Source organism: Bufo bufo, chromosome 6 (assembly GCF_905171765.1).
Source record: "Bufo bufo chromosome 6, aBufBuf1.1, whole genome shotgun sequence".
In the NCBI taxonomy this organism is placed as follows: domain Eukaryota; kingdom Metazoa; phylum Chordata; class Amphibia; order Anura; family Bufonidae; genus Bufo; species Bufo bufo.
In genome coordinates, this window is record NC_053394.1 from 418,218,905 (window position 1) to 418,234,388 (window position 15,484).

Sequence of the window (15,484 nt, forward strand, 5' to 3'; positions counted from 1 at the left end):
GAGGGATTTGGAGTTTCGTTCCGTGATTAAATTCCTTACAAAGGAAAAGAAGCTTAAAGAAATCCATGAAAGCATGATTGCTGTATATGGTGATGATGCATCATCCTACTACCAAGTAAAGTTTTGGGCCAAGCAGTTTAAATGGGGTAGGTATTCTATTGAAGATGACCCCCCGTTCAGGGTGACCTGTCGAAGCATCTTCAGAGTTAATGTGGCATAAAGTGGAGACCATGATTTTGGAAGTTCGTTGGGTCAAGATCAGTGTTGTTGCTCATGAATTAGGCACTTCAGTTGGCACAGTTTCCAGTATCATTCATGATGTTTTGATGATGTCAAAGGTCAGTTCCCGGTGGGTGCCACGAATGTTGTCGTCAGCAATTTAGCAAAGATTATTTGGACATGCTTAGAGAAAATCCGTTAGACTTCTATTCTCGAATTATTGCGGGTGATGAAACATGGGTCCACCACCATGATCCTGAGACCAAACAAGGGTCCACGCATTGGAAGCACAAGGGGTCACCAACTCCAAAGACATTTTGTGTGCAGCAGTCAGCTGGAAAGATCATGGCAGCAGTTTTTTGGGATACAGAATTCATGCTACACAAGACTCCAATTACTGGAGACACCTCAGCTTTAACAATGAAGGCATTACGTGAAGCAGTCAAACAGTAACGCCATGGGAAGTTGTGGGCAGGTGCGTTGCTCCTTCATGACAATGCTCCAGTTCACAAGCTGCTATCAGGGAATACAGCTTCATGGAGCTTAAGCATCCACCCTACAGTCCAGACCTGGCTCCCAGTGATTCTCTTTCGGAACCTAAAGAAATTTCTGCGTAAGCAACGATCTCCTGTTGATAATGCAGTCAAAGAGGCGTTAACGGGGTTCCTGCAGCAGCAAGAAGTCTTCTTCTATTCTGAGAGCATCCAATTGCTGGAGGCAAAGTGGAATCAGAGTGTTGAAGTCAATGGGGGTTACACTGAAAATGAGTAAGTTCAGTTTGCTCAGAAAATGTTTTTATATTCAGGTAGATAACTTATTGAACATCCCTTGTAAGAAATACACCGCATGCACCAGATTTATTAAGAGGCGCATGTCTCTTAAAGTGGAACTCCCATCTCGACGTTTGCGGTATATCAATCGAATATGCTATAAATGTCCGATAGGCATAGGACTCACCTCTAGGACACAGAGCTATCGAACTGACCTAATCTTGCGACCACTGTGCATGGAGACATGGCGGTGCATGCTTGCAGTGACTGCAAGACGGTTTCCCTGTTTTTGAGATACGTAGGACCCCACACCTATTGGACGTTTATAGCATATCCTACAGAGACAGGAATACCCCTTTAAAACTGACAAACTTTGGTTTAAGATATTATATAGTAGATGGCATGACTTGTTCATTGTATGAACAGAAGGGAAGACTAATGAAGAAACAAAATATTATATCGAGACGCCAGGAGCAATTATCAGTCAGCGTTTAACAAGCCAAATTAATGGCAGAACCGAGATGAAGCCACTGCGCTCGTTCTCTAACCTTCGGCTGTCTGCAGAGCTGGCTCCTTCCAAGACAGATGCCGTCTCCCACACAATTTATCTTCTAAGCCGTTGAGTGGAGCTCATGGCAGCACAACATGTTCTTTACCAGTTCTCTTCAGAGATTTCCAAAGCCATAGTGAGAGATTCCCATTGTGACATGCACAGTTAGGTAGCTTTTGAGAAGCATTTCTTCCAGAGGAGAATCTGCTAATTCGTGGAGATGCCATTCGGTGTGTCCGAAGGACCTTTATGCAATCCTGTAGGCATCAGGGGTGCATGCAAAAATACTGTGCACCCGTCTGCTATTACTGTAGTCTTGAGATACATTATAGCTTCTTTCAAAATTCTGCTGGTTGCTCTTGGAAACAGACAGCGTCTTTTCTCCACTCTGTTGTCAGACATGTGATGTAACTACTATTCCTCATGTTGACCATAGTTTCTTTTTTTTTTTTTTCTTTTTTTTAAGACATAGGTTACTTTGCTTTAATTTTACGTTTTATACACTGACAATATGAAGATTAGTATTCTTTACTCTTCACTGAACCGCCGTATCCGTATATATGAAATGTGAGTGCTGTAGCCAATCACTGGCTTCAGCAGTCTCGTACTATATACCACCGAGGCCGGTGATTGACTGCAGCGCTCATATGCCGTAAACACCTATGTCCCCACCATAGCCTGTAAACACTAATGGGCGGTGGAGGATTAGGTGGTGAGTATACAAACTTTTATTATTTTAACACATTTAGAGGCTTTGGGGGGCTTTTGCAATAAGGTGAGCAACTATTTTAAAGAGGTTCTCCGGCCATTAACTTTATTAGTAGCTCGTAATAACCTGCAGAAAGAAGTTCTTTTACTTGTACTTGCCCTCCCGCGCTCCCCCGATGCTGTCGTCTCCAATGCACTTGCTCAAGCATTGTCTATAATGCAGCTGAACAGGAAAAGAAGCTGCCACATCTGGTCAGGATCGGGGCGGAAGAGCCCACCGCCTGTGCGAGTGCAACTGGCATTGGGGGAACAAGAACAAGGGAGGGATAAGTACTGTGGAAAAGAGCTTTCTTCTGCAGGTCATTATGAACTACTAATTACATTTAATAAACAGAGAACCCCTATATACTACTGGAAAATGAAGAAAAGAACACCTGGAAAACTGAATGTGATGAAGCTGAGACCGATGAGGTATAAACCGGTGCTTGGTCAATGATCACACAACCAAGGTGGTGCCCTTATTATTTTGGGTTCTGCAGTGGGGTATATGAAGAGGCTGGGTCACATTAATACTGGTGATACAGGTGACGGTCATACAGATGCTGGATGTCCTCCTGTGGTCATTCCAAGCTCTTTCATCTTGGACCCATAGTTCAGACAAGGTGGTTGTTGGCTGCTGTGCATGGGAGATCTGTAGCCCCATCCAGTCCCAGACATTCTTGATGGGGGAGAGATCTAAAGATGGAGTTGTCCAGGGGAGCTGCTGGAGACCCTGAAGAGCACGTTCTGTGAGAGCAGGCCATGTGTGTGGAAGGTGTTATCTCGATGAAGCACCACGTCTCCTAACTTGGTCAAGAAAGGCAGTAGGACTGGTTCCATGATGTTCTGGACATACTGAAAGCTAGTCAATTTTACCTCCACGAATATCAGAAGGGAACCGCCATGGTAGCTAACATTGTGACACCTGCTTCTGGTCCTGTGTGTCCCCACACTATAAATAGGCGCTCTCCAACCATCTAGTGAACTCTGTTGCGACCATCGTTAGGACTAGGGATGAGTGAATCGACTTCGGATGTAACATCCGAAGTCGATTCGCATAAAACTTTGTTTGAATACTATACGGAGCGAGATATCACACGAGTTCGGGAAATGTTTTTTTTACAGTAGAAATCAATTTATGAAGTTATTACCCGAAGTCTCGCGAGCCAATACATTCTAATACTCGCTCGCTCCGTACAGTATTCAAACAAAGTTTTATGCGAATCGACTTCGGATGTTTCATCCGAAGTCGATTCGCTCATCCCTAATTAGGACCCAGGCAGAACCTGCTCTCATCGCCGAACACTGTTGTTTGCCATTGAAGTTCTTTTTTCATTTTCCTGTCGTGTATTTTATTTTATTTTATTATTATTATTTTTTTTAAGTGCATGTCATTTTAATAAGATCAGCTTACCATGATGAATAATGCATGGAGCGGCAGCTTAAACACTCCAGTTGGTCTATGAAATTGATTGTAATCACCTCTGGGACGCGCTATCACACCCCTCGTGATCCTCCCTTGCGTTATGAATGATTAATAAAGTTGATATAATATTAAAACAATCCATTTGATAGACCTTGTGCCTCCCCCTCTTTTAGCCCTGCAGCACCATCTCTATACCCATGCATTTAGCGAGCTATTAAAGACGTGGATGGCACCCAGGAGGGGGATGCAGGATTGCTGCCTTGCCGGTGCCAGCCTCTGATGGCCAGTTGACCTTTCCTGTGGTTTGCATTTGGCTGCAGTCACTTACAGGTGTCTCACTGCGAGATATGAGGTTCTAATTACAGTACACACAGATTATGTGACAGCCCCAGGTTCTGCAAAACTGCAGAAATTAACTTATTGAAATAAAAAGCAAAAACACAAGAAATTGATAGGTTTGTTAAGTGTTAGCGGCTTTCTGGAATGACGGTAAAGTACTTTGCCCCTGCTGCTCTGCGTTTACCCATCCCCCTCCCCGTCTGCATGCTTTTGTGCCTCCTCCTCCTCCTCAGATGTTACAGAGAAATTCTATGGTATTGCAGCTGCAATGTCCAGACCTCACGCAAGTCTATGGAACTGAACCACTGTAGAATACAATGGAGATTTAGATATTTATTGGTAGGACGGCATGGTGGTCCAGGTGTTGTGCAGACCCTGGTACCGTATACTGATGTAATATCCACAGCAACTCAGGATAAGTAATGTACGTACCAGCAGAATAGTGAGTGCAGCTCTGGAGTATAATACAGGATATAACTCAGGATCAGTACAGGATAAGTAATGTAATGTATGTACGCAGTGACTCCACCAGCAGAATACTGAGTGCAGCTCTGGAGTATAATACAGGATGTAACTCAGGATCAGTATAGTAATGTATGTACACAGTGACTCCACCAGCAGAATAGTGAGTGCAGCTCTGGGGTATAATACAGGATGTAACTCAGGATCAGTACAGGATAAGTAATGTATGTACACAGTGACTGCACCAGCAGAATAGTGAGTGCAGCTCTGGGGTATAATACAGGATGTAACTCAGGATCAGTATAGGATAAGTAATGTAATGTATGTACACAGTGACTGCACCAGCACAATAGTGAGTGCAGCTCTGGAGTATAATACAGGATGTAACTCAGGATCAGTACAGGATAAGTAATGTATGTACACAGTGACTGCACCAGCAGAATAGTGAGTGCAGCTCTGGGGTATAATACAGGATGTAACTCAGGATCAGTACATGATAAGTAATGTATGTACACAGTGACTGCACCAGCAGAATAGTGAGTGCAGCTCTTTGGTATAATATAGGATTAGTAACATAGTACATAAGGCCGAAAAATGACATCTGTCCATCCAGTTCGGCCTGTCATCCTGCAAGTTGATCCAGAGGAAGGAAAAAAAAACCCTGTGAGGTAGAAGCCAATTTTCCCCACTTTAGGGGAATAATAAATTCCTTCCCGACTCCAATCAGGCCATCAGAATAACTCCCTGGATCAACGACCCCTCTCTAGTAGCTATAGCCTGTAATATTATTACACTCCAGAAATACATCCAGGCCCCTCTTGAATTCCTTTATTGTACTCACCATCACCACCTCCTCAGGCAGAGAGTTCCATAGTCTCACTGCTCTTACCGTAAAGAATCCTCTTCTATGTTTGTGTACAAACCTTCTTTCCTCCAGACGTAGAGGATGTCCCCTCGTCACAGTCCTGGGGATAAATAGATGATGGGAGAGATCTCTGTACTGACCCCTGATATATTTATACATAGTAATTAGATCTCCCCTCAGTCGTCTTTTTTCTAAAGTGAATAACCCTAATTTTGATAATCTTTCAGGGTACTGTAGTTGCCCCATTCCAGTTATTACTTTAGTTGTCCTCCTCTGGACTCTCTCCAGCTCTGCTATGTCTGCCTTGTTCACAGGAGCCCAGAACTGTACACAGTACTCCATGTGTGGTCTGACTAGTGATGTGTAAAGTGGTAGGACTGCGTAATGCAATGTATTTACTAAGTCAGAACTTTTCATGTAGATTACTGGTATACTAGATTGGTGTTCCAGTAGACATGTGGGTGGCTGTTTTGTACAGACAGAAGATGTATCTTGTACTCTGAGTGCTTCTAGAGTATTGATTATTCTGTCTGAATGAGATCAGTGCTGTTAGGATTACTGCAGGCAATAAAATGGAGCACTTGTTGTGATTGCCTATACAGTTATACTTTTCCTATGCCCATTCTTATCTAGCCCCCCCAGTAAGGTATTGACTCTGTAATCCCAGTCATACGCTCCTCTTCCTCTTGTACCCTAACATTTCCCCTTACGGTGGGATCAGGACTTATTTCTGTACATTTACATAGAGTTACACAATGAATACAATGATCATAGCCAGAAACTAACAACGATATATAGAACAGTGGTTTTTTTTGACATTTTTTTTTAACTTTTCAGAACTAGTAACCAGTGCTAGTGGACAGAACATGTATTGTAGAAAATATTTGAAGGCGTCAGTGAGAGATGTAGGAGAGGAGCATCTGGCCGCCTTAGACTATGCACGAGTGGACGTGATCCTACAGCATGGTCCTAATGATACGGAAGAAGAGCTTCCGCAATATATGGACGGCACAACTGCAGTGTACAGTGGTCATCAAAGTGGACAAGTGGAAGAGTCACACTTATCCATAGGTCATCAATGATTGGTTGGAGTGTTTTTGAGAATAGGGTGGAGATTTCGTCCTCTCTTCTGTATAATTACACCAGAGGATAGGAGGAAAGTGCTCTGGGGATAGGAATACAGTGAGTATCTTTCTCTCCCCCATTGACCATAATGGAGCATAGGGAACATCATCTCCATTCAGCTTCTTCCACTGTGGCCCCCATTCGTGAGATCCTTTGATTCTCAGGACTATGGATAATAGCATCTTGATCTTGATTATGTCCTTATGTAAGTTTCCTGATGGTCAGCTTGTTTGCTTTGCAGTTTCTGCTAGATATGCTGTATACGGAGCCGACGGTGCACTGAGCTAAAATAAAATGTGTGCATTGTTCCCATGCATTTCAGGCCCCGCTGTGCTTATTGCTTGTTCTTCATTTACATATGCCACACAGACTAGAATAGAAACTCGAGGCTCTGATTGTAAAACTTGTTTTAAGTATTGGAAAAATAAGATGAAAATTACTTAACTTGTGAGGCTGCCGTCGTGATTCCTGCTCCTTCCTGCAGTGGACTGGAGTTTGCACACTGCCTGTGACACGCATGCTGCTGACAGGGCACAGTCTGCAGCCTTTCCTGGGCCTTATATACAGCCAGGTCCATAAATATTGGGACATCAACACAATTCTAACATTTTTGGCTCTATACACCACCACAATGGATTTGAAATGAAACGAACAAGATGTGCTTTACCTGCAGACTGTCAGCTTCAATTTGAGGGTATTTACATCTAAATCAGGTGAACGGTGCAGGAATTACAACAGTTTTCATATGTGCCTCCCACTTGTTAAGGGACCAAAAGTAATGGGACAGAACAATCATCATAAATCAAACTTTCACTTTTTAATACTTGGTTGCAAATCCTTTGCAGTCAATTACAGCCTGAAGTCTGGAACGCATAGACATCACCAGACGCTGGGTTTCATCCCTGGTGATGCTCTGCCAGGCCTCTACTGCAACTGTCTTCAGTTCCTGCTTGTTCTTGGGGCATTTTCTCTTCAGTTTTGTCTTCAGCAAGTGAAATGCATGCTCAATCGGATTCAGGTCAGGTGATTGACTTGGCCATTGCATAATATTCCACTTCTTTCCCTTAAAAAACTCTTTGGTTGCTTTTGCAGTATGCTTTGGGTCATTGTCCATCTGCACTGTGAAGCGCCGTCCAATGAGTTCTGAAGCATTTGGCTGAATATGAGCAGATAATATTGCCCGAAACACTTCAGAATTCATCCTGCTGCTTTTGTCAGCAGTCACATCATCAATAAATACAAGAGAACCAGTTCCATTGGCAGCCATACATGCCCACGCCATGACACTACCACCACCATGCTTCACTGATGAGGTGGTATGCTTAGGACCATAAGCAGTTCCTTTCCTTCTCTATACTCTTCTCTTCCCATCACTCTGGTACAAGTTGATCTTGGTCTCATCTGTCCATAGGATGTTGTTCCAGAACTGTGAAGGCTTTTTTAGATGTCGTTTGGTAAACTCTAATCTGGCCTTCCTGTTTTTGAGGCTCACCAATGGTTTACATCTTGTGGTGAACCCTCTGTATTCACTCTGGTGAAGTCTTCTCTTGATTGTTGACTTTGACACACATACACCTACCTCCTGGAGAGTGTTCTTGATCTGGCCAACTGTTGTGAAGGGTGTTTTCTTCACCAGGGAAAGAATTCTTCGGTCATCTACCACAGTTGTTTTCCGTGGTCTTCCGGGTCTTTTGGTGTTGCTGAGCTTACCGGTGCGTTCCTTCTTTTTAAGAATGTACCAAACAGTTGTTTTGGCCACGCCTAATGTTTTTGCTATCTCTCTGATGGATTTGTTTTGTTTTTTCAGCCTAATGATGGCTTGCTTCACTGATAGTGACCGCTCTTTTGATCTCATCTTGAGAGTTGACAGCAACAGATTCCAAATGCAAATAGCAGACTGGAAATGACCTCTGGAGCTTTTATCTGCTCATTGTAATTGGGATAATGAGGGAATAACACACACCTGGCCATGGAACAGCTGAGAAGCCAATTGTCCCATTACTTTTGGTCCCTTAACAAGTTGGAGGCACATCTGCAAACTGTTGTAATTCCTACACCGTTCACCTGATTTCGATGTAAATACCCTCAAATTAAAGCTGACAGTCTGCAGTTACAGCACATCTTGTTCGTTTCATTTCAAATCCATTGTGGTGGTGTATAGAGCCCAAAATGTTAGAATTGTGTCCATGTCCCAATATTTATGGACCTGACTGTATCTCATGTAGCTGCAGCTTTCCCTCCTCTTGCTAACAACATGAATTGATGTGGTCAGCTCTATGTGATCTGACCACACTTCTCTTTGTAATTTGTGGCAGCACAGTGGCTCACTGATTAGCACTGTTGGCTTTCAGGCTGGCATCTGGGTTCAACATCTGTATGGAGTTTGTATGTGCTTTCCTTGCTCCTTGTAAAAAGCTGTATTTCAAAAATTTAGATTGTGGGCCCCAATGGGGACAGGGACTGATGTGAGCGACGACAGTGTATGCATAGTGCTGCAGAATATGGCAACGCTATATAAGTGAATACAATTAAAAGGAGTCTGTCACCAAAATATGACATTGTACACCACTTACATGGCTCTCTAGCACACCTAGCCATGATTCAAATGGTACCTTTATAATTTTCTTCTGAGTTTCACCAGCAGGAAAAACGCACTTTAATCCATCTGCAAATGAGGGCTCGCGGCGTTCTGTGTGTAGGTGCCCAGGCTGCTCTGCCTTCTTTTTATGTTACTCCTCCCCAGCCTCTTCCTTGGCCCGCCTTGCAAGTCCCTTACGTCATCCACAGGACCGGCCGATATACCGTGCGTTCGCAGTGCACCGTGCACCGCCGGCACGGGCATGCGCACTGTGATGCCCATTGTGGGCACGGCATCGCTACATGTAGTGTGCATGCGCCAGCACAGGCATGAAACCAGTGACTAGAGGGCGGCCCAGAAGCAAACAGGAGGGCTGGAGGCCGGCGCATGCGCACTACATGTAGCTATGCCGTGCCTACAATGGGCATCACAGTGCGCATGCTCGCGCCGGCGGTGCACTGCGCATGCGCTGGATATCGGCCGGTCCTCTCGCTAACAACGTGAAAAAACACATGGAGTTTGTATGTTCTCTTCTTGCTCTGTGTCGTCCCACTGAAATTTAGATTATGGGCCCCAGTGGAGACAGGAACTGATGTGATGATAGTCAATGTACATCAATGCAGAATATGTCAGCATTATATAAACTAATAAAATGAAAATGAGCCTCTAGGAGCAACGGGGAAGTTACCATTACACCTAGAGGCTCTGCTCTCTCTTCAGCTGCCGCTTCCTCTCCACCTTGATTGACAGGGCCAAGCGTGATGATGTTTGCACTGTCTGGCCCTGTCAATCAGAGTGCACAGGGCGCAGCAGTTGCAGAGAGAGCAGAGCCTCTAGGTGTAACTGCAACGCCTCCGTTGCTCCTAGAAGCTCATTTACATATATTAAAATGTTCCTGGCACATAGGAACATGGGACCGACACAGATGTCTTCAGCTGCCAAGTGCATATGTAAAAGGTCAGCCAGTTTCATAGGTAAGAAACTGCTGACAGATGCCCTTTAAAGGGGGTATTCCGATTGCAAAGATATGGCATTACTTTATGATCTGACCTCTAGGATATTCACCACGTCAATCCAATCTGACATCACTTAAGTAGTCGCACCGTACCCCTCACTGAGCGTCATGTTGAAGTATGCATAGCTTAAAAATGTGTATTGCATCCATTTTAGTAAAGCACTAATTACGTTCACTTTCCGGAGGTTCTACCTTTTGCGGCGCTGTAGGATACATCACATATCGCCGGAGCAGTGTGGGCTAATGGCTGATTTTCTGCGCTGTGAATCATGTTACTTGGCAGTGATGAATATTTCGCCCAGCATGAGATATACGTGTGCTGTAACGCCGCTGCATAAATATCCGCTGGTAAAAAGTTCTTCTTTCTGAATATTATGATCAACAACAGCGGGGGCCTTCTTTATGATTTACAAAAATTTATTTTTAATCTCCCACTGAAGGAGTGTGTCCCCCCCCCCCCTCCAAAGAAAAAAGTAAAAGAAGTAAAATAGTGGACTTAAAGTGGAACCAAATGATACGAGTTCAGTGTGTGTATGAAAGAGCATCTGTCAGCAGGTTTGTCCCCATGACACTGGCTGACCTGTTACATGTGCGCTTGGCAGCTGAAGGCATCTGTGTCGGTCCCATGTACATATGTGCCCGCATTGCTGGGGAACATGTTGTTTTAATATATGCAAATGAGCCTCTAGGAGCAACGGGGGCGTTACCATTACACCTAGAGGCTCTGCTCTCTCTGCAACTGCCACGCTCTCTGCCCTATGATTGACAGGACCAGTGAATGTAAACTTGATAACTCCTGTCCTTGTGAATCGAACTGGAGAGGGCTCGGCAGCTGCAGAGAGAGCAGAGCCTCTAGGTGTAATGGTAACGCCCCCGTTGCTCCTAGAGGCTCATTTGCATATATTAAAACTTCATTTTTTTTTAGCAATGCGGACACATATGAACATGGGGCCAACACAGATGTCTTCAGCTGCCAAGCGCACATGTAACGGGTCAGCCAGTGTCATAGGTACAAAACTGCTGACAGATGCCCTTTTAAGAGATTTTTCACGTTAAGTAAAGTAAATAAAAGTTCTTATTGTGGATCTGTAAGAAGTCTAGTCAGCCCTTTCTTAATTATAACTGGGAAAGCAGGGTGCTAGCCAATATGGCCTCCGTAAATGTTCTGCTGTGAAGCCATCCGTTATATCAGGACCTGATAAAGGTAGTCAGTAACCAGGAAGGCGGCCATGGGTGCTGTCGCCCACCTTACTTATAATCCTGATTGATAAATGTGTCCGATTCTGCCTCCTAGGGTTTATCTGTTTTAGGAGGACACGTCAGTTTTAGTGCAAAAATATGCGAAATAACACTTCTTGAGCATGTATTCTTAGAACAGGATGTTGCGCCGTTCTTCTGTTAAGGCTACATGCACATGAGCGTATGTGTTTTGCGGTCCGCGAATTGCGAATCCACAAAAAAAAAAAAAAAACGGACGACATCCGTATACCATCCGTTGTTTTTTTTTTGCGGATCTATTGTAACAATGCCTAAAACGGACAAGAATAGGACATGTTCTATTTTTTTGCAGGGCTACGGAACGGACATACTGATGCAGACAGCACACGGTGTGCTGTCCGCATTTTTTGCGGACCCATTGAAATGAATGGGTCCGCATCCTATCCGTGAAAAATACGGAACGGAAACAAACAACGTTTGTGCGCATGTAGCCTAATCCTCCTATAAATGTATGAATGACAGCTGACATTGCCTTTATGAATATGCAGTGTATACCTTATTCAGGCGCTGTACACACTCGATTGACTAGAGAAATTGTTCATTTAGTTTTACATTTCCAGGAGGAATAACAGAGGAACGGCACTATAGAATTTTTTTAAGAAAGCATCATTTTATTGTCCAAGAGATAAAAAAAAAAAACCTTTGGAAATGGCACCTGGGGAAGGCTAACATTAAGACGTGGACAGAAAGGGCACTTTCTTGGACGGTGTGTAATTGCAGAACTGTTCTTGAAAAATTCTGTCTTTCTTTGCAATGCTTCCTGGGAGATTTATGCAAATTAGCTCTCTTTCAGCAAGAAGAGAACAGTCTCCCTGGCGCCACCTATAGGTGACTACTCTGTAAGTGCAGCCCATTAAAGAGACATGGGGCATAAGTAAAACCAGAGACACCCATTGGCAGACAGAACTGTTTCGTTGTTATTGCTGCTCATCAGTAGGGGGCAGGTTGGCTGGATGAGACCCTTTTGAAGCAGATCTCGGGGGGAGAGGGGGGCACTGGCCTTCCTTTCAGAGATGCAGCTGAATATAGGAAGCTGTAAAGGCGATGCCCCTGTGCTGATGAGGAGCAAACACTCTGAAACAGTGCTGTTGGTTTGGCTGATGGTCCAGTTTCGAGGCCCTTTAACAGGTCGGACGTTGACCTACAGAGCACCTATAGTGACACTGGAGATGCTGGATTCTTCCTTCCAGAAGAGAGCTGATTTGCAGAATGGTTATAACTGTATGTATAAATGACCATCGTTCCGTCTTCTTACCCCTGTGTTCTCTGTCCCGCAGGTTATGCTGGCCGCCTCCTACTGGTCCCTCCTGGCCCCTGCTATAGAGATGTCCAGCCAGTACGGGAGCTGGTCCTTCCTTCCGGCTGCTGTTGGCTTTTCTCTCGGCGCCGCCTTCGTGTATCTTGCAGATAAGCTTCTGCCAGCTCTGGTGAGTACCGCTGACCACGTGCAGAATCAGGTAGTTCTGTTTGTGACACCATTTTGTGCCACGGTGACCTTACTACCTTCTTCACACTACCGCCATAGTGGAAAATGCCAGACTGCTGTAAATAGCAGCCTGTACTCTGCTGAAGGTTACTCCTTCACGATCCTGACCAAAAGACCGGCGCTCTGAAGGACCCTATAAAAGCCGTTTTCTGAATGTTTTAAGCCTTATGCTGTCCACAAAAATGCGGATCCGTTTTTTTTGTAAGGCAGTTCAGCATGTCCGCAACATAACGGATTGCATTTTGCTTTTTTGCGGACCCATAGACTTCGATGGGGCCACGTCCTGATTTTCACTCACAAGTATAGGACGTGTTTTATTTGTTTTGCAAAGCCGTGGAACGTAAGAAAAGGCCATGAATAGGTCCACATCTAATCCGCAAAATTGCAGATCAGATGCGGAAAGCAAAATACGGCTGTGTGAATGAGCCCTAACACTATCACTAATAATATCTGATTGGTGGGGGTCCGACACCCCCGACTATATAAGCTATTTGCAGGCGCCGCGTTCTCCCTGCAGCTTATCAAGCACAGCGCCCTCCATCAAATAGTGGCTGTGCTTGGTATTGCAGCCCAGGAGCTGTGCCTAGGCCACGTGACCGACGAACGTAACGTCACTGGCCTAGGAAGAAGTAGCGGTTCCCATCGGAGTGCCGCGGTGTCTTCCAACAGCTGAATGGCGGCGTCCTGTGTGTCGGACCACCACCCATCCTGAGGATAGGTCATCAGTGATAAAAACTTGGACAACCCCTTTAACATAAATAGAGATCGCCGGTAACCGCTTGGATCCGTCGTGTGACATCATCATGACCGCTATCAAAAATGTGAGACAGGACGCTAAAGTCTAATTCAGCTTTAACCATTTATTGCCCAAGGTCAGTTGCAGACCAAGGTATGAGTAAATCTATGATCCCCCTAGAGCAGGGGTCTGCAACCTCCGGCACCCCAGCTGTTGTGAAACTACAACTCCCAGCATGCTCCATTCACTTCTATAGGAGTTCTGAGAATAGCCAAGCAAGTGTGCATGCTGGGAGTCGTAGCTTCGTCGCAGGTTGCTGATCCCTGCACTTTTTTTCACTGAATGAGAACATAATGCAGTGCGTTAGCGCAGGGTGTGATTACATTTGCAGCCTGTCAGCCTTATTCCTATGGATGCTTATTACTATTGCTATTCTTAGCGTTGGCAACCTCATATTTTGCCGGCGATGAAGAATGCTTTGTATGAAGGGATGACAGGTTATTTTTACAGTCTTTTCCTTCCCGTTTTGTATTATTAAAGCAGCTTCTAAATAGTTTCTTGCCTGGCACCGAACTGCGGCATTTTAGCAAACAATGCAGGAATGAATCACTGCAGGTCTAAGGACAGCACAATGCCAGGCAGGTGCACAGGTAGGGAAGGGTCGGCGGTACAATTATTACCTGCTATTAATTGGGTGATACAGGAATTAATCACATAAAAGGTCAAACTCCAGACTGGCTCATGGACCATTAGCATGTCGTTACCAGGCAGAGAGGGCCGGTAATTACAGCCCCTGACCCTCCGTGCTGTTGACACTTACTGGGGGCTGAACGGGTGCGAGAAACGCTTAAAGGGTTGCAGCAAGCGAGGTTGCTATGTAACCCAGGTAGAGCGATGGCAGGCCTTTATCAGAGAGCGGTCTGCGTTAACTGTGTTTGACAGGTCGGGAGACCCTGGAGAATGGATTAACACTTCACGTTGCTGCCAGCGCCGTGTCCACAGACGTATGCAGCTGTCCGCGCGTTCTCCGTATGTTCATGAATTTCAGCTGCGTGACACGTTAGGTTTGAAAAGAAGGTGTAGGTTTTTGCAATTTTTTGAGTTAGACCTGTTTGGATAAAAACTTGCGTAGTAACTGCAAAAGTCTTCATTACAAATTCTGATTGGATTAAATGACTACTTAAAGGGGTATTCCGGCTACATTAAGTTATCCCCTATCCGCTCGGCTGTCTCCCATAGACATGAGTGGTGCGGCCACATGCGTGCCCGACCTGTTCATTGCAGGGGGTACAGGGTCCGTCCCCGTTGTTGAAATCGGTGGGTCTCCCAAAGAGTAAATAGATAACCGCTGCACTCACTCACTCGCACAACTGTGCCACGCTTCGACTACACAGAGTCCTTCTCCAGCATGCTCACATGCTGTGCAGTCGAAACGTCGCACGGTTGGTGAATAAATCTCCTAATTTTTGAAGACGCGGTTATTTATCTACTCTTTAGTTCGGCAGAGGCCCATCGGGCTTGGGCTTAACATCGCTGGCACCGCCACCATTGGAAATAATCTCGGTGAAGATTTGTGAGTAGTGCTGGCTCCCCTATTATTTATAAAGTTATTGACCAGCGTTAGGACCCCCACGATCTATGGATAGGGAATAACTTAACTTAACTTAACTGGCATACCCCTTTTAAAGGGGTTTTCCACCTTCTAACCCCTTTTTACAATATACCTCATCTAATAACTATGTATAAATATATCAGGGGTCAGTACAGAGATCTCTCCCATCATCTGTTTATACCCAGGACTGTGACGAGGGGACATAAAAATTAATTCTGAATAACAGCCAATATAATCTCCAGTACAGCTCTCTGGCTATCCTGCTGAGTTATACGG

At 44.8% G+C, this 15,484-nt stretch overlaps 1 protein-coding gene across 2 annotated transcripts in view; it reads left to right on the forward strand.

The window, feature by feature from the left end:
- Positions 1-15,484, forward strand: part of SLC39A11 (solute carrier family 39 member 11) — a 366,580-nt gene that overhangs the window by 80,316 nt on the left and 270,780 nt on the right. For both annotated transcript variants that reach the window (XM_040436819.1, XM_040436820.1), the window contains exon 4: positions 12,652-12,801. In XM_040436819.1, coding sequence (XP_040292753.1) covers positions 12,652-12,801 — 150 coding nt within the window. The remainder of the gene's footprint in view (positions 1-12,651; positions 12,802-15,484) is intronic.